Consider the following 21,840-nt stretch of genomic DNA (forward strand, 5'->3'; position numbering starts at 1 on the left):
ATTCATGAGCCCTAATGTACTTTTCACTCCATCTCTTAACTAGAGACAGCACCTGCAACCCTCCGTCTCTTAACCATCTCATCCCTTAACTATTCATTCAATTTTATTTTTTATTTTTATTTTCAATAAATTCAATTAATAAAAACACACTTCATTAAATAAAATATAATTACAATTTAAAACCCTAAAAAATACATAATTAAATTCGTGGCAAAATAAATTAAAAAAGACATAATTTAAAATACAAATTTATAGAAATTATAAAAACTACTCTGCCGGTGAATCATCCCCCGAATGCGGTGGCGGTGCACCGAATGGAGGCGGAATAGATGTGTGTTTGTGTGTGTAATGAGGATGAAATATGAGTATTTACAGAGTAAAAAAAGAAAAATATAATAAAATAAAAATAAAAAAACGGTAACATTACCGTTTGAATTTTTAAATTTTTTTATTATTAATTCGATTTTTTTAAAAAAAATGATTTATTGCGTCAGCGTGAAGAAACCCACTCGCCGGGCGTCACGCCTAGCGCCAGTGCGCGCCACGTCGTGCTGGCGCGCCAGCCGTCTTGGTGGGACGGGCATCTCGGCGAGACGGGGACAAGACAGGACGCTGCAACGCGTCTCGCTGCCGTCTCATCTCGGAGGGACGAGATACCAGACACCTGCGCGACGCGTTGCGGGTGCTCTTAGTAGTTTACTTTCTAAATTCAATTGATTGTGATGAAAAAAAGGTAAGAAGGGTATATTTTTGTGTTAGTGCACGATCACACACAATTAGGGTGGGTTGATTGGTTGTTTGGTTATTCATCGAACCAGCTCACACACAATGACACAATCACGAATTCACCATATCCTGATTTACCTCATCTAGAGCTAATTATGAAAATTAGCCATTTATTGAGTCTAAAGATGGAATTATAGTTAGAATTATAAAAACTGTAATTACTTTTTGTGCAAACATGTAAAAATGGTTATAAAATGAATTAACATGTTAGTGTCGCAAAGATTACTCGAATTCTTAACTTAGTTGTGTAATCGTGTAACGATCCATGTTAAATGGTTACATGATTATACGAACATTTTGTGTATTTTTGCAATTCGCATGTAGCTAGCTTAACTGAAGTGGTTAAGCCGAGACATCACATGACTCTTCAAGTGAGAGGTTTTGTATTCCATTTTGTATCTTCACACCATGTGAATTGTGATAGTAGTGGTCTTATCTTCGTGTAGTGTAGTATTTTTTTCATCTTAAACTATGTTGGTGTGTGATATGTAGTGTCTTAATTGATAATATACTCCCTATTAAAATCTTAAAATACTAAAGGTGATTCAGTAATAATTACTGCTTTTATCACAAGAGTGGCTAATATGAAAGTTGGATTCCAGGAGTAGCACTTTACAGCAAAGCAAAGGCTAAATAGGGATGCCTTTTTCTTTTGCAAAATAAAAAAGTTACTGGGAAGATGGTTACATGACTACTTCTCTTCTTTAAGATGTTATTTTTTGAGTATAATAGAAGAATAGTTTTAATATGTTAGTTCACATCTAACTTCTTCGTATTTGTTAATATAGAAGAACAAGATCACACATGCTCTATCACCTCTGACGGGACATTTGTCTCAAACATGAAGTCTGCTACTAGATCACATATTAACATGCCTGTAAATCATTCATATTTTTAATATCCAAACTAGATCACTCCTTCCTTGTCTTCTCCTCGACACTTATTTTCAATGTCAAACATATTCTTATGGAGTTGCTTATTTAGATCAAGCAAGTTGAGATTTTGTTATCACCAAAAGCCAAATTTAATGAAATTTTTCAGCCCATATGCCAAGAGTGGAATTGATAGACCCCCAACCCTACTTAGATCCTCCATCTAACGACAGTATGTTCGATAAGAGAGAGTGAATTTGCTTTTTACTTTTAATGCTATTGTATTTTCATAAGGGTATGTTTGCCCTTGCACACAAAAAAGTGGCTAATATTTACATAGTCTTACGTTTACTCTGGTTATGTTAGTGTTGAAATACTTATCAAGTACAAGAACCTAAGTCTTAAGATCCCTTTTATTTCGATCGTTTAGTAAGATTTGTCTTGTACACCATGTTGCAAGGGAAACTGCACAGGTAGGCAGTTATATGTATTCACCTAACTACGGAAAATTGCAAGTTAAGCAGTCATAGCAACAAAGCTAACTCTTTATGCTGATCCATTGCAGGGAAACGAAATCAACCTGTGGACTGTGGTTAACCGGATCGTTTTGATGCTTACAACTTTGGCAAAACCGTGCAGTCCTCCTTTAGAACGTCCTTGCTCGCCTGTCACATATGACAAGCCTAGTCAGAAGTGCTCTTAAAATGTGGTTGGACCAAACTAGCTATAAGATCTGTAGAAGGGGGTAGTTCGATAATCATAAAGTCCAACAGAGAAAAAAGAATTTGCTTGACAGACGGTCGTGTCATACCTCTAGGTATCGCGTCAGGAGTGTTGCAGTACTGAAATTGAAGCCCTCAATAGGTCCGGCGTTCTTACGAGATGCATGAAGCTGCTTTCTGACTTGAGTAGCCAGAGACTGATTTGTAATTTAGACGATATCACGAGATTATAAAAGTTAATATAGATGAATCATAAAGGTAGTAAGGTTAGGTGAAGTCTGATCATGTAATTTGTACCTTTCCCAATTCTACGCCCCATTGGTCAAAAGAATTGATACCCCACACAAATCCTTCTACAGCAACTCTATGCTCATAAATTGCCAACAACTGCAACATAACAGGCATGTACAAAATCAGCAACATCTCATTTTGCAACAAGAATTCTGCTGTGGGACCAAGATATAGTAGGATAAGATCAAATATTATGGAGAATTAGGTTTCGAGGTTCAAGCCCATGAAGAAAATAATGATTTGTATGGCTAGCATCAACAACAAGATTGATCACCTGTCCAATATTGTAAGCATTTAATGAAGGAAGCAGAAGACTGAGAGAGGGCCGATTGCCAGAGAAAGTCTGCAAAAAGTGTATATCTTCAGACCCAATATCGAACTTTGGCAGAAGGAGATGATCATATAAACTGGTAGTGAAAGGGAATTACCTTGTGTGTAATAAGATTACTAGGAACATTCTCTTTCAACAGCTGTTCAGGAGTCTGGAGAAAAATTAATCATAGTTAAATGCTGATATCCAGAAGCTTTAATGATAGATAATGAGAGGTATTTACAGAATAATTAAAGAAGTAACGAACGAGCTCAGTCTGATAATGAGCAAGGCTGTATATGTAAAATAGGACTAGTTTATCACCTTTCCATAAGCAAGCGCATCTGGCTGGGCAAAGAAGTTTGACATGAGCTCGTCGTGGTTGCTGACCAATTCACCTGTATAAGCAAGCTGCCTGAGTTCAATGTTGCTTGGATTGTTCCCAGTTTCTATTAAAACAAGGTATCATAGGATCCCTAAAAGTAGATAAATCAGAGAAAAGTAACACCTTTCAGGTAAACAGGTTGCTGACTCTTCACCACCCCAATAAAATCACACGGAATAACACGGCCCTGGAAATTCACCGGCCAAGTGGTTAAATCAATGATTCCAGAATATACGACACCACATATGCAAAACCAGGCAGTGATTGCTTTCGACAATGGCACAGTGGAAAGTTACTGATTGGGTAGGATCCATAACCGAGACCAACAAAATCTATAGACAATATAGGATGTCGATACACCAAAATGCTCGCTCGAGCAAAATACAGAAAATGACAGGAGCATTTTCAGAGAGGAGACGGAGACTACATAACCAGCAACATATCCATGTAAACAACTTATAAACTATCATATTTCTGGTTATGTTTAATCATCAATATGAGAGTTCATAGAATGTTTACCTGGATATGGAGCACCTCTACTAAGTCGGCATGTTCACTTTACTGTGAGAAAAATGAATGTACTGATACAAGATGTTATGGCATTACCTGGTGAATTAGTTGGTAAAAGCTGTGTTGTCCATTTGTCCCTGGTTCACCAAAATCAATCTCACCTGCCTCATAGGGAAGGGGAACACCATCAATTGACACACCTTTCCCATTACTCTCCATGCTAACCTGAATAGATAGTTTTTAATAGCATATCAAGGTCAACCTCAAATGCAAGAAACACAAACATTAACTATCAATACTGAGTCATCAGGACATGCCTGCTGAATATGTGGTGCAAGTTTTTCCAGTGCTTGAGAGTAAGGTAAGATGGCCTGAAAAAAAGGAATAGTGTGCCCATATGCTTAAGTGAAGCATCAGTTAATGGGGAATATTTAAATAAACTTGAACAGTTAATAAACATACTCTAGCAGGATAGCCAAGAAATGACACATTCCAAACACTCAGCAAGCCCAGTAGCACCTGCAGAAATAATTTTTGCATAAACACATAACTGATAATTTACAAGACACAAACAATGTAGACAGCCAGGGGGATGTTTTTACAAGTCAAAAACATAGTTCAATAGTGAAATAAAGGAATAGAAGGCTATCAAAATATCAAATACTACAATGAAGAGAGAGAGGACATATGATACTTAAAAGACCAACATATTCATATAAATCGGTGCTTCTTAGTTGGATGTGTAGGACTTAGCTTCAAAGTAAATCTACTCAATAGTTGTTCCAACAGAGTATGTGCAGGTAATAAATCGAGCAGTTGGATTGCACAATGCAGCATTAAGACTAAGCATTTCAAGGAATAAACATACAGGTAAGTTTTTCTCAAAAGGTGCTGAACGGAAATGTTGATCAATACTTGAAGCTCCTTGGAGAAACCTTCACCCAAAGAGAAAGAAAATAGAATATTAGTCAACGTGAAGCAAAGTAGTATATTAGAGATTCAGAATAAAAACATAATATATCTAAACCAACAAAAAAATATTGAAATTTTTATATTTTACGAAAGCAATAAAAGCAGAAGGTTCCCAAATTTGAAGGTCAATTAATGATTTTGAAGTCAGTCTTCCAGGAACAAATGAGAAGTTCATGACATGCTCCACCAAAATCACATCATCATGTAAGAAAAGTGCATAAAATATAAAGAAAACGAGGCTGCATTGAATGGAAAGAACAAGTAGAGGATAACTACAGGGCTGCAAAGGACTCAGCTAAGAGAAACTAAAGTGTGTAGCTTTGTGGCTGACATAGGAGTTCTAGTTTATTAGATTTTGATTCCTTCAATTTCAGATTTGTTTAGGGTATTTTGTGTTGTGTACTAGCGGCTAAATTTAAAGTTGTTGAATTAATTACATTTTGGCAACAAAAAACTCTTAGAATTTGTTTTCTTGCAATAATTTTATCTTCCAATTAATATTGTTCCATGTCACATCTGTCTCGTTTAAAGAAAAGAACTTCCTATATTACCTTTCATATCATTGTCACCAATCAGCAAAAAAATAAACTTATAAGAAGTGCACTAACATACTTCCGTATCGGCTGTGAATAGTTGTTATATCTTATCTACACTACCCATACAAGTAAGTGCTTTAAATAAAATAAAGCAGTGTTTTACTATACTTTTCAACGACTGGAAAACCATATTGCAGAGAAAGAGGCAATACTCCAACTGCGCTGCAAACTGCAAACAGTGGTCCAGAAACCAGTTAGACATCCTATAAATCAAGTATTTGACATAAAAGAGAACATACCGCTGTAGCGTCCTCCCACCCAGTCCCAGAAAGCAAAAGCATTATTTGGATCGATGCCAAACTTTTCTACAAGCTGCGTGTAAAAGTAGTGGAGTGTCTAATCAGTAAATCCAAATCCATGTTTAACATGATCAGGAAAACAGCTACTTTTACAGCCACAATTCCCCTAAGAACAACCTGACTTGTAGATAATACAAACACATGATTCTCTAGGCACACTATACAAGAAAGGCTTTATGTTTTAATGGCATTGACGCAGATAATAGTCATGATTATGGCTGATCCAAAGAAAAGTTAGGGTGGGTCTGATATCAAAAGAAATTTTGAGTAAAATGTCTTTCCTACAACTGATTTTTTTAAATATACTACTAGTAAAAAAGGTAAAGAAATACAATGACTCATGAAAACTTCAAAAGTACATAATTGAACTTATGTTGCTTTTAATGCTACAGGGAACTATAAATGCAGGGGAAGAGGAAAGAAAGAGCACTCACAGTTAGGTTAGTGCTGACAGCAACCATGTGTTTTGCAACCGCTTCAGGTCTGGAAATAGCACGTGAAGAGATATAAATGATCATATGCCAAAGTGAAACACAATTGAGATGTTAAGGAAGAACTCCAAGGTATGAAAATCAACTACAGGCTCTGATACTAATAGTGGTTGAGCAACTGAAGAGGAGAGAGCTCAGAGAGGGGCTTAAGCTCCCATCAACAGAACATTTCAACTTTTTATTCTAATAAATCTAGAAATTGTTGCCATTTTGTGTGAACTGTTGCGCAAAACCCCCCTATCACAAAACTGAATGGTAGAAAACATAGTTTATCAAAATCTCAAACTTTAAATTTGAAAATCCATCCCCCAACAAAGACTTTTTCCTGCCTACGCCCCTAGAAAATAATCATAGATTGGATCTAACACAGTTCGACGAGTGTGCAACAAAATTGTCGTAGAATCCCCATTTTACATTATACCAACTTCCTTTGACTTCTCCTTTTCAACAACTTTAACAAGAGACACTTCACTTACAACTACATCAAAACCAAAGATTTTCCCAGATCTCTTAATCACCATTAGCAACCAACAGCAACTATATTGTCAATGCTTGTTTCACATTATTAGTCAAAGGCCTGAGGTGTACTCTGAGAACATTGACTAGAAGTTTGATTTTGGAATGCTCTCACCCCAAGGCAGCTGAGATCCACTCCCTTATAGTCCGAGCATTGAGCATAGTCTCTGCTGTGGTGAAAGTTTTTGATACCACGACAGCTGCAAAACATAGAAGTAGGAAGTAAAAACAATCAAGTGGCTTGAATTTTTGTTGTCTAGGGAACTCAATAACTAAATAAAAAGGAAAATATACCTAATGTAGTTTCAGGATTCAGCCCTGTAATGTTTCTTGCAACATCAATAGGATCGACATTTGCAAGGCTTCGACAGGAAAAGAAAAAACAATGAGGTAAGAGCGGTGTTTAGCTCGTGAAACTCTTAATTGATGCATACTTCAGTACATGAGAGAAGTGAGAACTCATTATTATCTACTACCAATTTCAAACTACCCTACGGCCTACACCCCCAAACCCCCACCATAAAAACAAAAAAAAGTGAGAAAGAAAGCAGGCAGCAGCAGTGACAATAGCTAAAGACTTGCCATAGAAAGACAGCCTCAAAAGAGAAATAAGATATAACAGGGAGAAAGAAAAAATATGTATTAGATACCCTACTGATTTTCCCTGATACCTAAAACATGGTGTTTTGAGTTTCAATTTAGAGATATTGACAAAAAAAAGTCAACCGAGTCTGAGAGGCTCTATTGATCTTGAACCCTTTGACTATCTTCAGGTTAATATATAGGCTCGAAAGCTGTTCTAAGTCACATAAGTTAAAAGTAATCAACTTAAGAAAGAGATTACAAACACAGAGAAGTTAGAAAGAGAGTACACACACACATAGAAATGATGAAATAACCAAGGACATAGTTTCTTACAAATGCAGTTTTCGACTACTAGCCAATTGAGCAGCTTCTGGGTCTGCATGATCATGTGAAGCATTAGCTATATTTTATAGCATCCACGTAGACATCATTGGAGACAGATGATTTTTCATCAGGGGAGCAAAATCCAAATACACAAGGGGAAATGTCTTTAGCATCAAGATAACCTGTTTGAAGTGCTGTATGAACAAAAAGAGGGCCTAGAAAGCTTCCTCCAATCCCAATTGCAATAACATTTGTTAATGGCTTCCCAGTGGCTCCAACCTTAAAAATTTTCCAGATAGGTAAGCAAATCTATGATCCAACCAACAAAAGTTACTACATTTATGGTAATAAGGATTACCCAGGCACCACTGCGGACCCTGTCAGAGAAATCCTTAATCTTATCAAGAACTTGCCAAACATCAGGTACCACATTCTTCCCGTCACTGTTTATAACTGAACCCCTTGGAGCACGAAGAGCTACGTGAAGGACCGATCTATTTTCTGTGCTGTTTATCTGATGACATGAAATTCAAAAACAAAAACTGGATGAAGAGTGTCAAGAAGCATGTCTCATTGTAGTATTTAAGCTATTATTCTGTCACACTAACCAATGCAAAAGTTCAAATGAAGTAATGACTCTTGGGATATTTGAATATTTCAAATCTTAGTCCTCAATGCAGTAATGGAAAATCTATGAGAACTTCATGATCTATTGATTAATAATAAGGGTAACAATGGTCAGAGACATGCCACAAAAGATACTAAATGGTTTGTGTGCATGACAGCGTGCATGCTTTTTGCATTAATATAAGACAAAGGCATTCCTTTTGCCTTCTAAAAGTAACATTCTTGTGGATTCATGCTTAGAGTATTTTTCTGACATTTGCCTGATGAAGGAAAGTAGGAAAGTATGAATGTCCAGCTGTATTCTTTGTATCTATATGAAAATTTTAACAGATACATAACTTTTGAAACATCTCTATGGAAAATATGCAAGGAATATAAGGAAGTTTTGCAGAGACCATCTTACGAAGACTATATATCAATAAGTTAGCAAGCAATAACTTACACGCTCTCCACTGAACATCAGGTTAATCTTTTCTTTCAGATGAGCTGCCTGTAACACAAGACAAGCTACCATAATCAGAGTTCAAAATGCATGTATGAACCAAGATATATGCTATGAGACTATGAGTCCCCCCTTCAATAATAACTAAAGTTGGTTCACGAATCACGAACCTCGGCTAATTTGTTGAGCTTATTGAACGTATCGACAGTGGCACATTGCCTTGAGTAATCCAACAACAACCCATCAAACTCACTGACATCACAAAGACATAAAATCAAAATTCAACACCATTTTACATAAAACTCCCCTCTTTATCGCAAACTTAAAAACTTTAAACATGAAGAGAAAACAAGCATCATACACCATCATGGACTGGCATCTCTTCGCGTCGCTCATCAATTCACGCAGATGAGTCTTTTTAATGTCTTCGACATGGGCCTGAAATGCATGCATTAACTACCACACCAAAGTGCATCGGCGAAACACTTCAAGAACATGGTCCGAACATAAACATGGTATTACCTTTAAATCCTTCCATGCATCAGTTTCGCAGACAAGACCGGATGACGCCATCTACACAAATTCCACAATCAAAACCCGGAAGATTCAGAAAACTAAAACATCGCATTATATCTCTCTCACCCCAATCAATTCCAAAAGAATCTAGTGCAAATCTCACGCAGAATATCTTTGCTATTCAGACAGTTCAGTTAAAAAATTAAGTTTCACAGTCATCGCTCCTGGAAAATAAAAATCAGGCGCCTGAAACCATAAATTCACTACGTCCACCATTAATACCGAAATCAATCTGATGCACTTTTAAAATCATCTACAAAACATAGAAATAATAGAAATTCAGACAGTCTGGTTATAAAATTAAGTTTCCCACTCATCGCTCCTGAAGAGAAAAAAGACATGTGCCTAAAAACATAAATTCACTGCGTCCGCCATTAATGCCAAAAGCAATCTGATTCACTTTTCAAAATTATCACTCACAGAAACAGAAATAGAAATGAATCATAACTCAAGTAACCTACAAATTATAGAAATAATAGAATTTGTGGGAAGGAGAATACCTCTCTGGCTGGAGTGAGATCAGTAATGAGCGGAAGTGCAAAAACAACAGAATGTGAAAAAATGAGGAAAAAGCAGTAAATATAAAAATTCTGAGGAAAAAGCAGAAAAAATAGTCCTCCTTCAAGGCCACTGAATCAACGGCTGAGATTTGATCAATAGGAAGATAAATTGACATTATTAGAAAAGCAATATCAATTTTATAAAAAAAGTTCAATAAAAACCACTTACTTCATCATTTCTCAACTTTATATCATATCTTAGAATTTCTCTAGTTTATCAAAAATAATAACTCAATTAACTTGAGAATCTCTCCATTTTATCAAAAAGAAATGCCTCAATATCTTCAATTAACCAAAAATATTTGACTAAATAAATGATTCATTAAACTTAGATACTGTTTCACTTCACAGACAAAGAATATTACAGTAACTCTAGTTAACGGAAAATAAAGTACTACCACAGTAGACAATAAATGCATCAATTAACTAAACGAAAAAATAAAAAAATAAAAATTAACATAAAAAATTTACAAAAATATAATTCCGTTGCCGGGAATCGAACCCGGGTCTCCTGGGTGAAAGCCAGATATCCTAACCGCTGGACGACAACGGATGGATATGTAGCAACTTATAGACTATTTTATTTGTAATATTCAACATGAATAATCAAGATGTTCTTAACCATCTTCACTTTTTTTTAGAAAAAAGATTAAGATGTTTCTTCTAATACAAACTATCTTTACTTTTTTTGGAAAAAGGATTAAGGTTTTTCTTCTAATATAACAGTAAAATATTTTTTGGAATAAAATTTATATCAACAAAGTTTTAACACCTAGATACCAAATGAGCAACACGATTATAAGCTTTAGAGATAAAATTAAAATCGATAACGCGAACATTGCTTGCAACTGTCGGGATATCGTCCTTTACCACCTCATTATAAGGATCAAGGTCAACATCACCATATAATCCTCCAACCAAATTTTGGTTATCAGTTTACACGTAGAAATTAGATATGTTCTATAAAAAATGGTCATATTCAAACCATAACGAATTGCAACACCTTATATTAAAATTTCTCGTTTCGGCCGCTCTAACTTTAGTTTTATATGCAAAAACAATCGTCCCCTTTTCTTCTATAAATATTACACTCAGACCATTTTATATAATATTTATATTATTATTCATAAAAATGTGCCCGTTGGAGGAGGTTCTCGTCTTTGGAACCTATATTGTGTGCCAAATAAAGAATTTCTTTCCAGACAAAAACTTCGTGCTCGAAGTAAAACTCATTTAATCTTTTCCAAATATTACATGCAATATCAAATAGTGGAAAAGCCTTATAAACCACTTTTATGAAAAAAAATAAAAATAAAAAATCATTAAAAAACTGAGATTCAAAACAAGGAGGACCCTCTTAAATAGATCAGAAGAATCGGTGCATTTGTCAATTTGATTGGAAAATTAAATCAGTAGTAATTAATCAAATTAATATTTATTTGATAAAATGAGCTTAATATAAAATGAAATGTTATAAATCCCACCATCAGTGTTAGAGTAGCAGATCCGCATTGGATTATGAGATAAAGAAAGTATATCATAAGATGAAGTTATTTATTATGGACTGTTCAAATTTGGTTCATTTTCACCAAAATGTTTTCATTTCTCGAGTGAAGTTATTTCAATATAAGATGAATAGGTTCATTTTCACCAAAATGTTTCCATTTCTCGGGTGAAGTTATTTCAATATAAGATGAAACAATGAGATTAAAAGATGAAGTGATTGCATACTTTAATTTCAAATTTCCGTTCATTTTTAGTATATTTTGTGGTGAGTTTTTTCATTGATTTTCAAGATATGAGTTTTGATTTGTTTGATAGTTCAAATTTGATCCGTTTTAACTATATACCTTGAATTAATTACATTATAAAATGAAGTCATTTCGTATAAAGATGAGGAAATTATATCATATGATGAAGTTATTTGTTTTGGACTGTTCAAATTTGGTTCATTTAACATAATTGTTTCCATTTCTCAGGTGAGGTTAATTCATTATAAGATAAAGTACAATTATAAAATGAAGTGATTGAATGACGACAGTGTAGCAGCGACGGCGGTGGCACACTACATTGGGACTGAGTTGCGTGTGATTTTCAACCCTGGGTTGACCTCGAGTCGGTGCCTGAACAACAACGTTGAAACGCGAGTAGGGAGGGCCGAGGTGCGGTGTTGGGAGGCGAGTTATGGCGGTAACCGACGTCGGATGTCACGAATTAAGGGTGGTTATAAGTTGCTGAAAGGGGAGACTGATGAAGAGGAATTTTCTGATGGCTAGGGTTCGAAATTGGGGGCAGGGATGAGAGTGAACCAATTTGAGCAGAGCAGATAGTGAAAGAGAGACCAGACGTGAGTGAGAGTGGGAATGACCGGTGGCCTGCCGCCACTCGCTGGCGAAGACAAAGGCGCGATAGAGAGAGGTAGATGATAGATGAGGGAGCTATAACAATTTTTGGGTGAATCACGTGTTGAAATAACTAAATCAATTATTTTTATGTATAAAATAATAAAATTATGATAAATTATATTTGACCACAAGATTATATCAGTCAAGATCACATTATAAGATCATATTATAAAAATGAGTAGATAAGATTTGATCTTTCTTTAAAATTAGTCCGAATATAATACTTAATTTACATCTTTAAATTTATTTGATTGACTCGGTTAAATTTGAATGAGTTTATTTATATCTAGATGTTAATGATCGAATATATTCCAATCTTCAATGAATTTATTGTTTATACTTTATATCCTTTATATATCACAATCTTAATTATCAATTATATCATAATATTTTTAAATGTATCAATTTCACCAGTCAGATAATTATACTACTAAATAAAATTAACATTAAAATATAATCTGACATAATTATAATAATAATAATAATTATTATTATTATACAGATTGAGATCGATATAGTAAATTATCAAAATAAAATAAATATAATCATCAAAATAAAAATAAAATTTTTAAAAATAGTTAGCCTATTTCTAATTATATTCGACCAAATCAAAAGAAAACCGCCTCAATCGGAATAGAAACTTTTTTCCCCACGCTTACGCGCATCTAACCGTTGATTTATATCCACCTACTCACATCTGAACCGTAGATCATCCAACCCTCTGCTATATAAAAAGCCCTGCAGCTAAAACTACGAAGTAGTTGTGTCTCTACCTCCCATTTACTTTTTTTTTTGTAGGTTTCGATCGACAGCTGATCGTCGATCTCGTTATGTATATTCGGCGTTTGTGTTCACCTTCGATTTTCTGCTGCCTGCTTTTCTATTTGGCCGAATCTACGGCCGATCGATGAAGATTTTATAATTTTTCTTCTGATCCTCCGTTTGAATTTACGTTGGGCTGATTTTTGTTCGCTTTTCTGCTTAGATGAAGCTCGGAGAGATCTGTTTTTTCAGCAATCAGCTGATTCGGTGAAATTTGTCCATTGATCTGGCCATGGTATGTCCTCTTTCTTAATTTTGATTTCCCCTTCTATTTGTTTCAGATTTTGTTGATTTTGGTTGGAGTTGCTTTTAGTTTGTCCTTTGATGATTTTACTTTCCGTGATTGAGTTGTATGACTGATGATTTTTGCAGGTAAACGATCTTATTCATGCTCAGCCGAGCACGAGAGGCTTTCCATACCTGAAATTGTCATTCATCGTCTCAAAAACTGGTGAAACTTTATTGGTTAAACAACGAGAGAAGTCCAAGGTGCGGGTCGCCATTTGTATAAATGGAACTCTAGGTAGTGTTGTAGTCGTATGTAAAAAAAAGTGAGGAGTGATGTTTGAGACTCTGAGAGAAGATGAGTGGGTGAGCTTATCGGCCTTTACCATGTTGGGTGCGCTCGCATGGTAGGTCACCACATAATAAAAGCTATTTTTTGTGTTTAGAGGGGAGATGGTACGGTGATTTGCCCGGCTCTCCTCTCTTGTGTGCGGTGTCCTTCGTTTTTTTGCTTCTCTTCTTTACCCATATCCCCTTCGCCATCATCTAGTTCAGCACTTATAACTCCGTCAAACAGTTTCAGTGTTTGGTGGCTTTGAATGGTAAAATTTTGAGCCATTCATTCAAGACCAAAACATGATATAAATCGACGCAAATGAACTCCCTCAGGGTTGGGGCCGACGAATTCACCTATAAGGTACAAATTAGCACTCTGCCTCTTTACGTTGTTAATTTTCTTCTAACCGTGTCTCTAAGTTATCCAGTGATTCAATAAGGCATCAGTTATAATTACGCACTCTACTATCCATCAATAGTCTTCAATTTATCCACTACTGTAAATGATCTGATTTACCAAACCTCAAGTCTGAAAACAGTTACTCAATCAGAGCCGAACTAGACAAATTTTCTTTGCAGAGGGCAATTAATTTCTGAATTTCATCCATCCTTTTCCGGAATCCACTACACACCACACATGAAATAATTGCACGTTCATGCACCACAACAAGAAGCACAACAAGTGCATGATTGCAGGCTCATGTCACAGTTCCTTCTTGCATGTGAACTTATAAATTGTCAATCAGTTAAATTCAACTATATATTGTCTCTTCCTGCATTCCAATCATATTCAATGACTCGATGTGTCTGTTTGTCTACAAGGTTGTACATTTTGAACAGTATGGTTTTACTCCTTTTGCTTTCCCTCAAAGTTAATGACTCAATATATATGTCTGTTTGTTTACAAAGTTGTACACTTGAACACTATGGTTTCAGCTATCTTAAGCTATTATTTCTTGTAATATATTAAGACAGTTGTGGTGATTTGATCTGTTGGTTTACCTCTATTAGTTTTTTATTTGGATGGATCTTATAGCTTTTAGGTAGTGTCCATGTAATTCCTTATGCTGTGAAGGCACGGCCTTTTACTTTACTAATGTATTAGCTACCTGGTTGTGAACCATATTACTTTCAAGGCTCTGCTGTTTCTTAGAGAAAGGCGCTGATGAAGTTAATGAGAAGTAGTTTATTTTCCAAACTAAGATGATGGAATCTAGACTGATTCCACAGTTGGATATGGAATATGCTGGTACTGCTAAATGAGGTTCTGATATTGAAGGGACCATCTCAAGAGTGATTGGTGGTTTGTTTTTGAGTTTATGAAGATATTTTGCCCATTGAATAGATGATTTCTCAACCGTGACTTATTGCATATTTTCAAGAATATGAATATTCCATAGTTTGAAGATTTTTCTCCCATCAACTGTTGCTGAGGTTCTTTGGAACTTGTTAGCTCTTTTGGCTGAATTGATTCCTTCAATCTATTCAACTGCTAGTTGGCGTTAAGCTTTCCTCTTGTTTCTGCTTCTGACTGTAAACACTGTTCAGCTGGCCAAGCGTGACTTATGATGATGATAGCAGCTGCTGGGCTTGAGAATACAGCAGTGCCCTTTGCTCCACTGCATTGGTATTTTGTTAAATGAATTCTGTACTCTTTTTAGTTCATCGTATTGCCATTGGTATATTGCTGTATTCTTTTTTATCCATCTAAATATACATGGTTTAATTTGCAGCTGTTGTTTGCTTGTTTTTGTATTGAATTTGTTACTTGTTCTCTTAGTAAGTGATGATCAAGTTTTTTTTAAAAAGTAGTTGATGTTTTCGCTTGCTGACATTATGTGTTATGGGCGTGTGAAGTAACAGTGCCAGCAATTGTGAGAACAAGTTATTAGTTCATATCAAATACAACCGGATGTGTAAAAGAATCTTGAAGTGGAAAATGAAGTTGCAAATTGTCATTCAAGAAGATTGAAGTGTGAAATATGAACAAATGGGAAATTAAGGCTGAGCTCCATTTCTGGAGTACTAGTGTATTCGATGTGAAGTTGATCAGTGAGCTGCTCTTTGTGAAGAAATTGATCCAAAGGTTATGCTGCGTTTGGTATGATTTCTGGATCTATGTTCTCGAAAGTGGTAAAAACTGGTGAGAAGTTTTGTTTTGATATATGGATGGATTCATGAGCTCAGAAATGGTAGAGCGCTCAATCACCCAGAGGGTGCATTGGGAGGATGGTGGTTCAATTCCACCTGGATCCCTTACTTTGTAGTATTATTAAATAGACTAAAGTTCAATTTTAGTCTCATACTTTAAGTTTGTGATTTTTTGGTCCATAACATATTGTTTTTTACCTTTTGGTCTCAAACATATTGTTTTGATCCAAAGTAACCATTTTCCGTTAAAATTAACATTCAAAATGTTTGATCAATTTAATAACTTAATTATATTTTAAGACTAAAGTCCAATTTTGGTTCTATACATTTTTCATAAAAAAAATTTGGATTCCATACATTAAGTTTGTGACCTTGTTTGGGACCAAAATGTACAAAAATTACATGTTAGGGATCAAAAGTCACGAAATTAATGTATGAGACCAAAAAGAATTTTAGGGTAAATGTAAAACCAAAATTGAACGGTAGTCTATTAAATATATAAATGCATGAACATACACGGTTAGAGCATCCACAGTGGTGCGGATGTCCGCAAGCGACGTCCGCGTCCACCTCTCGCACGCCTAACGGCGGACGTCCGCCGGGACGTCCGCCATTGCTGATGCTCTTATAGCTTCTATTTCCAGGTGGTTCAATTTCACCTTGATTCATAAAGATTTTACAAATATAGTTTCTTCTGTATTTAATTGCATATATCTTACGTCAGTATAATATATGTTTACAAAATACTCCATTAAACTTTTGTCATCATATTGAAGAAAAAGAAAATTGGTTGAAAGAGATGTTTAGATGTCTAAATTCTGTAATTTATGGTTCTGAATGACAGGAGCCTCTTGAAGACGGACCACATAAATGAAGTGATACTGGATTGCCGATAGAGAGGTACAAGAGTCTAGACACCATACAAATCAGTGAAAATTGCAACTCCAACAGTTGGGAGTAGTTTTCAATCACATTTCTATTTCTAAATTTATTACTTTTATATTTATATGGAGTATCTATCTATCAGGAATGACATGCTACATATCTTATGTGAGCACCACTTTCGTTTGACGCACGTTGTTGAACATTGTTCGTTTCGATTTATATATTTACTTTGATTTCGTTTGACGTACATTGAACATTGTTCGTTTCGATTTATATATTTAGTTTGATTCTAAAAAATGTTATTGAAGTTCTTAATTTCACAAAATTCATAAAAATCAAATCTCGATTTGCTCGTTTATTAATTTATTTGAAGTTATGGAGAAAACGAGTCAATATTAAATTTATATCAATTTATATTAAACTTGTATATAGTAAGATTATTTTCACTAATACAATAATATTTAAAATTCATAGTACTATTTAGGATTATTTTTTATGGACCGACATAATAATATTAAAACTTCATGATTCACATATAAAAATATTCTAATATAGTGTAATTGATATTGATGCAATCCTACAAAAGTATACAATGCGTGTGTGGTGATGGTCGAACGGTAAAGTGATTAATGCTTGGATAAAAGATCACGAGTTTGAGTCCACCGTGACGTAACCTTAAAATTTATGTTTATTTGTCAATCCAAAAAAAATATACACTATTTCTCTACAGACAAAACAATCTATTTTCTATAAGTAAAAAAAATGCGAGTAGCCTAAACAAAACAAGACGATCGACATTGTTGTTGAATTTGGGGCTCAATTTTGGTAATTTGTAGCATTTATAGTAAGTTGTGTTTCACAGATCTGATTTGTGTGAATCTTTTTTGATTCGAATATAAGTTGTGTTTCACTAAATAACAAATTCTATAAATTTATACTTACTAAGTATATTTTAATATATATCTTAAAATTCATCTGGTTGACTCAATTAAATTTGGATGAGTTTATATATTTCTAGATGTTCATTATCAAATATATTCCAATCTTCAATGATTTTAAATTTACATCATTTATCAAATTTATCACAATCTTAAATTATCAATTACTACTGTATACTAATATTTTAATGTATCAATTTCATTAGTCATTTTAGATAATTATTAAAAAAATTAACATTACAATATTAATATTATGATATAAAACATTTTTTAGAAAAAAAAAATTACGTAGTAGTTTTGATATATCAAATCACGATTTCAGGGTATGAGATTTAGATGATATTATATTATATAGATTATAAAGATTGATATTGATATAGTATATTATCAAATCAAAATAAAATATAGTAATCCTTAATTATCAAAATTGAAAAATTGAATGTATAAAATTAGTTAGCCCTATATCTAATTATATTCGGCCTTTTCAATACAAAACCGCCTCATTCAGAAAAGAAATAAACACATTTTCCACGCTTACGCGCATCTAACCGTTTATTTACATCCACCTCCCCATATCTGAACCGTAGATCAGCCCACCCTCTGCTATATAAATAGCCCTGCAGCTGCAAAAATTTGTCACTCCCTACCCTTTTCCTTTTTTTTTGGGTAGGTTTTGATCGTCAGCTGATCTTCGATCTCATTATGTATATTCGGCGTTTGTATTCACCTTTGATTTTTCTGCCGCCTGCTTTTCTATTTGGCTGAATCTACGGCCGATCGATGAAGATTTCATAATTTTTCTTCTGATCCCTCGTTTGAATTTACATTCGGCTGATTTTTGTTTGATTTTCTGCTTAGGTGAAGCTCGGAGAGATCTGTTTCAGTAATAAGCTGACTCGGTGCAATTCGTTCGGGGATATCTGCCCATGGTATGTCCTTTTTCTTAATTTTGATTTCTCCATCTGTTTGTTTCAGATTTTGTTGGTTTGGTTAAGAGTTGCTTTCGATTTTTCATTCGACGATTTTCCTTTCCTTGATTGAGTTGTATTTATTTCACTAACTTTCATACTGTGACGTGTTTCTTTTCAGGTAAAGATCTTATCCATGCTCTTTGAAATTGTCATTCATCGTCTCAAAAACTGGTGAAACCTCATTGGTTAAACAACGAGAGAATTCCAAGGTGCAGTACGCCATTTGTATAAATGAATCTATAGGTATTATTATGGTCGTATGTAAAAAAAGTGTGCGAGTGATGTTTGATAGAGAAAAGAAGAGTGAGTGAGCTGATCGACCTTTACCATGTTGGGTGCGCTCGCATGGTAGGTCACCACTTAATAAAAGCTATTTTTTGTGTTTAGAGGGGAGATGGTACGGTGATTTGTCCGGCTCTCCCCTCTTGTGTGCGGTGTCCTTCCTTTTTTTCTTCTTCTTCTTCTTCTTCTATACCTCTATCCCCTTCCCCATCATCTAGTTCAGCACTCATAACTCGGTAAACAGTTTCGGTATTTGGTGGCTTTGAATGGTAACATTTTGAGCCATTCATTCAAGACCAAAACATGATATAAATCCACGCAAATGAACTCCCTGAGGGCTGGGGCCGACGAATTCACGTATAAGGTACAAATTAGCACTCTGCCTCTTTATGTTATTAATTTTCTACTTATCTTGTATTCAAGTTATTCAATACTTCGGCAAAACTCCCTAAGGCCTCAGGTACAAATATGCACTCTTCAACATCTCTTACTATCTAATATCTATCAATACTATCATTAACTTATCTGATTTACCAACAGGACTCTGAAAGCACTCAAGAGGCAATTAAGTTTCAAATTTTATCCACCGCTTCTGCGCTCGACGCACATGAAATCATGACATGTTCATGCACCATAACAATAAGCACAGCAATTGCATGGTATCACTGCTGGCTCATGCCTGCTACTGCAGTTCCTTCTGGCATTTGTATCTTTATAATTGTTAATCAATTAAATTCTATCTATTGTCTCTTTCTGCATTCCAATAAAAATCAATGACTTGATGTGTCTATCTGTTTGCCTACAAAGTTTACATTTTGAACAGTATGGTTTTGGCTATTTTTGCCTTCCATTCAAAGTCAAAGACTGAATGGTTGTGTTTGGTTTTCTACAAGGTCGTACATTTTGAACAGTATGGTTTTGGCCATCTTAAGCTATTATTTTTTTTATTAAGGCTGTTGTTGTGGTTTGATCTGTTGGTTTACCTCTATCAGTTTTTTATTTGGATGGAGTAAATAGCTTTGAGTTAGTGCCCATGTAAGGGAATTTCTTATGTTGTCGAGGCACGGCTTTGTACTTTTGTAATGTAATAGCTATTGTGAACCATATTTCTTTTGAGGTTTTGCTGTTGTTTCTTAGAGAAGGGTGCAAATGAAGTTAAATGAGAATTAGTTTCCTGGACTGATTCCATAGTTGGATATTGGAATATGCTGCTACTGCTGAGCAAGCTTCTGATGTTAAATGAACCATCTCAAGGGTTGTTTGTGTTCGAGTTTATGTGCTGCCCATTGAATGGATGATATATCAAGTGTGACTTATTGTATATTTCCAAGGTCATGAATGTTCCATAGTTTGAAGATTTTTCTTCCATTAACAATTGCTCTAGACTGTGAGGCTGTTCGAAAACTCGAGTCTTGATTAATTGAGTTCTGAACATACCATTGTTAGCTCTTTTGGCTGAACTGGTTCTTTAAATCTATTAAACATCTAGCCGGTGTTAAGCTTTCATCTTGTTTCTGCTTCTCTGTAAACACTGTTCAGCTGGCAAAGTGTGACATTTGATGATGATAGCAGTTGCTGGGCTTGAGAATACTGCAATGCCCTTTGCTCCACCCCATTGGTATTGTGTTAAATGAACTCAGTATTTTTTTTAATTCATCTTATTGCCATTGGTATTTGTTAAATGAATTCTATGTTCTATTTTATTCATCTTATTGCCATCTTTGCTTATAGTACATTAAGTATCCAACAATGCAGTATCTCAATGTACTTGGTTTAATTTGGTAGCTGTAATTTCCATTTGGTTCTTTTTGTATTGAATTTGGTAATGTTTCCTAATTAAGGTTGATAAAGTTTTGGAAGTATTTTATGCTTTCGCTTGCTGTGATTATATGCGTTATGGGTGCAGTAGTGAAGTAATAGTGCCAGAAGTAGTGAGAACCAGTTGCTATATTAATTCATTTTGAAATACAGCAGGATGTGTAGAGGAATCTTAAAATGGGAAATGAAGATGCAAATTGTCATTCAAGAAGATTGAAGGGTAAAATATGGACAAATGGGAAATTAAGGCTGAGCTCCATTTCTGGACTACTAGAGTATTCGATGTGAGAGCTGCTCTTTGTGAAGAAATCTATCCGAAGGTTTTGTCTGAGCCTGGTGTCATTTATGAATCTATGAGCTTAAATAGGGTAAACTGGTGTTAAGTTTTGTTAGGATATATGGATGGATCCATGAGCTGAGAAATGGCAGAGCGCTCAATGACCCAAAGGGGGTGCATTGAGAGGATGGTGGTTCAATTCCACCTGGATTCCTTATTTTGTATAAATACATAAAGATATCACACTTTTATAGTATAAAATTGCATCATATCTTTCGCAAGGGAAATATATCTGTACAAATACAAAACTTTTGTCATTCTATTGAAGTGGAGTAAAAGAAAATTGCCGGAAAGAAATGTTTAGATGTCTAACTTCTGTACTATTTTTGTGGTTTTGAATCTTTGTTTGATAGGAGCCTCTTGAAGACAAGGACCATACATAAAGTGAACTGCTCTTGAAGACAAGAACCATACATAAAGTGAACTGAAACTGATGCTGAATTGCTGATAGAGAGGTACAAGAGTCTAGACATCAATTTTTTTTTCTCTATATGTACTAAATCTGATGTTCATTAATATGTTTATTTATTTTTTGAATAACAGAAATGTGAATCCTAAATAAATTCATTCCGAATAATAAAATATAGATTCTAATGAAATTTTAAAAATTACTATAATTAATACAAAAAATCTTAAATAAAACATAAGTATAGAGTATAATTAGTATATACTTTGGTATATACTTTGATTGCTACTAATTAATTTTCATTTATTGGAATTTCCTCAACAATATGGCCCAATTTATTCATTCATCATAATTAAAAATGTCCTGAATTGTGAAAAGATGTATCCACAATTAAATGTCA

General features: G+C 34.7%; 1 protein-coding gene, 2 long non-coding RNA genes and 1 other non-coding gene across 11 annotated transcripts; 2 read left to right on the forward strand and 2 right to left on the reverse strand.

The window, feature by feature from the left end:
• Nucleotides 1-2,053: 2,053 nt before the first annotated feature.
• Nucleotides 2,054-9,885, reverse strand: LOC121792727 (glucose-6-phosphate isomerase, cytosolic-like). Of its 2 annotated transcripts, none has more exons than XM_042190796.1 (24): nucleotides 9,805-9,885; nucleotides 9,251-9,301; nucleotides 9,090-9,166; nucleotides 8,899-8,980; nucleotides 8,729-8,776; nucleotides 8,018-8,173; nucleotides 7,842-7,938; nucleotides 7,669-7,711; nucleotides 7,045-7,112; nucleotides 6,866-6,950; nucleotides 6,178-6,226; nucleotides 5,684-5,756; nucleotides 5,553-5,613; nucleotides 4,745-4,811; nucleotides 4,339-4,395; nucleotides 4,194-4,247; nucleotides 3,973-4,101; nucleotides 3,490-3,553; nucleotides 3,306-3,379; nucleotides 3,100-3,153; nucleotides 2,946-3,014; nucleotides 2,678-2,767; nucleotides 2,470-2,577; nucleotides 2,054-2,323 (listed from the first exon to the last, which is right to left on the reverse strand). In XM_042190796.1, the coding sequence occupies exons 2-24, from the start codon at nucleotides 9,299-9,301 to the stop codon at nucleotides 2,273-2,275; spliced, it is 1,707 nt and encodes a 568-aa protein (XP_042046730.1). In that variant the 5' UTR covers nucleotides 9,805-9,885; the 3' UTR covers nucleotides 2,054-2,272. The 2 variants fall into 2 exon arrangements, with proteins under 2 accessions (XP_042046730.1, XP_042046731.1); XM_042190797.1 differs by lacking the exon at nucleotides 9,805-9,885 and adding an exon at nucleotides 9,371-9,601.
• A 460-nt stretch (nucleotides 9,886-10,345) lies between these two features.
• TRNAE-UUC lies at nucleotides 10,346-10,417 on the reverse strand. Its single transcript has one exon. It is a non-coding gene; the product is annotated as a tRNA-Glu (tRNA).
• A 2,625-nt stretch (nucleotides 10,418-13,042) lies between these two features.
• Nucleotides 13,043-16,000, forward strand: LOC121792728. 3 transcript variants are annotated; one of them, XR_006048931.1, is made up of 3 exons: nucleotides 13,043-13,326; nucleotides 13,464-15,279; nucleotides 15,510-16,000. It is a non-coding gene; the product is annotated as an uncharacterized LOC121792728 (long non-coding RNA). The 3 variants fall into 3 exon arrangements; XR_006048932.1 differs by having other exon boundaries at nucleotides 15,516-16,000; XR_006048930.1 differs by lacking the exon at nucleotides 15,510-16,000 and having other exon boundaries at nucleotides 13,464-15,384.
• A 2,278-nt stretch (nucleotides 16,001-18,278) lies between these two features.
• On the forward strand, nucleotides 18,279-21,574 carry LOC121792729. Of its 5 annotated transcripts, none has more exons than XR_006048933.1 (3): nucleotides 18,279-18,555; nucleotides 18,716-21,017; nucleotides 21,388-21,574. It is a non-coding gene; the product is annotated as an uncharacterized LOC121792729 (long non-coding RNA). The 5 variants fall into 5 exon arrangements; XR_006048936.1 differs by having other exon boundaries at nucleotides 18,716-20,497; XR_006048934.1 differs by lacking the exon at nucleotides 21,388-21,574 and having other exon boundaries at nucleotides 18,716-20,497; nucleotides 20,851-21,327.
• Nucleotides 21,575-21,840: the final 266 nt, after the last annotated feature.

This window comes from Salvia splendens, chromosome 2 (genome assembly GCF_004379255.2).
Source record: "Salvia splendens isolate huo1 chromosome 2, SspV2, whole genome shotgun sequence".
Lineage (NCBI taxonomy): Eukaryota > Viridiplantae > Streptophyta > Magnoliopsida > Lamiales > Lamiaceae > Salvia > Salvia splendens.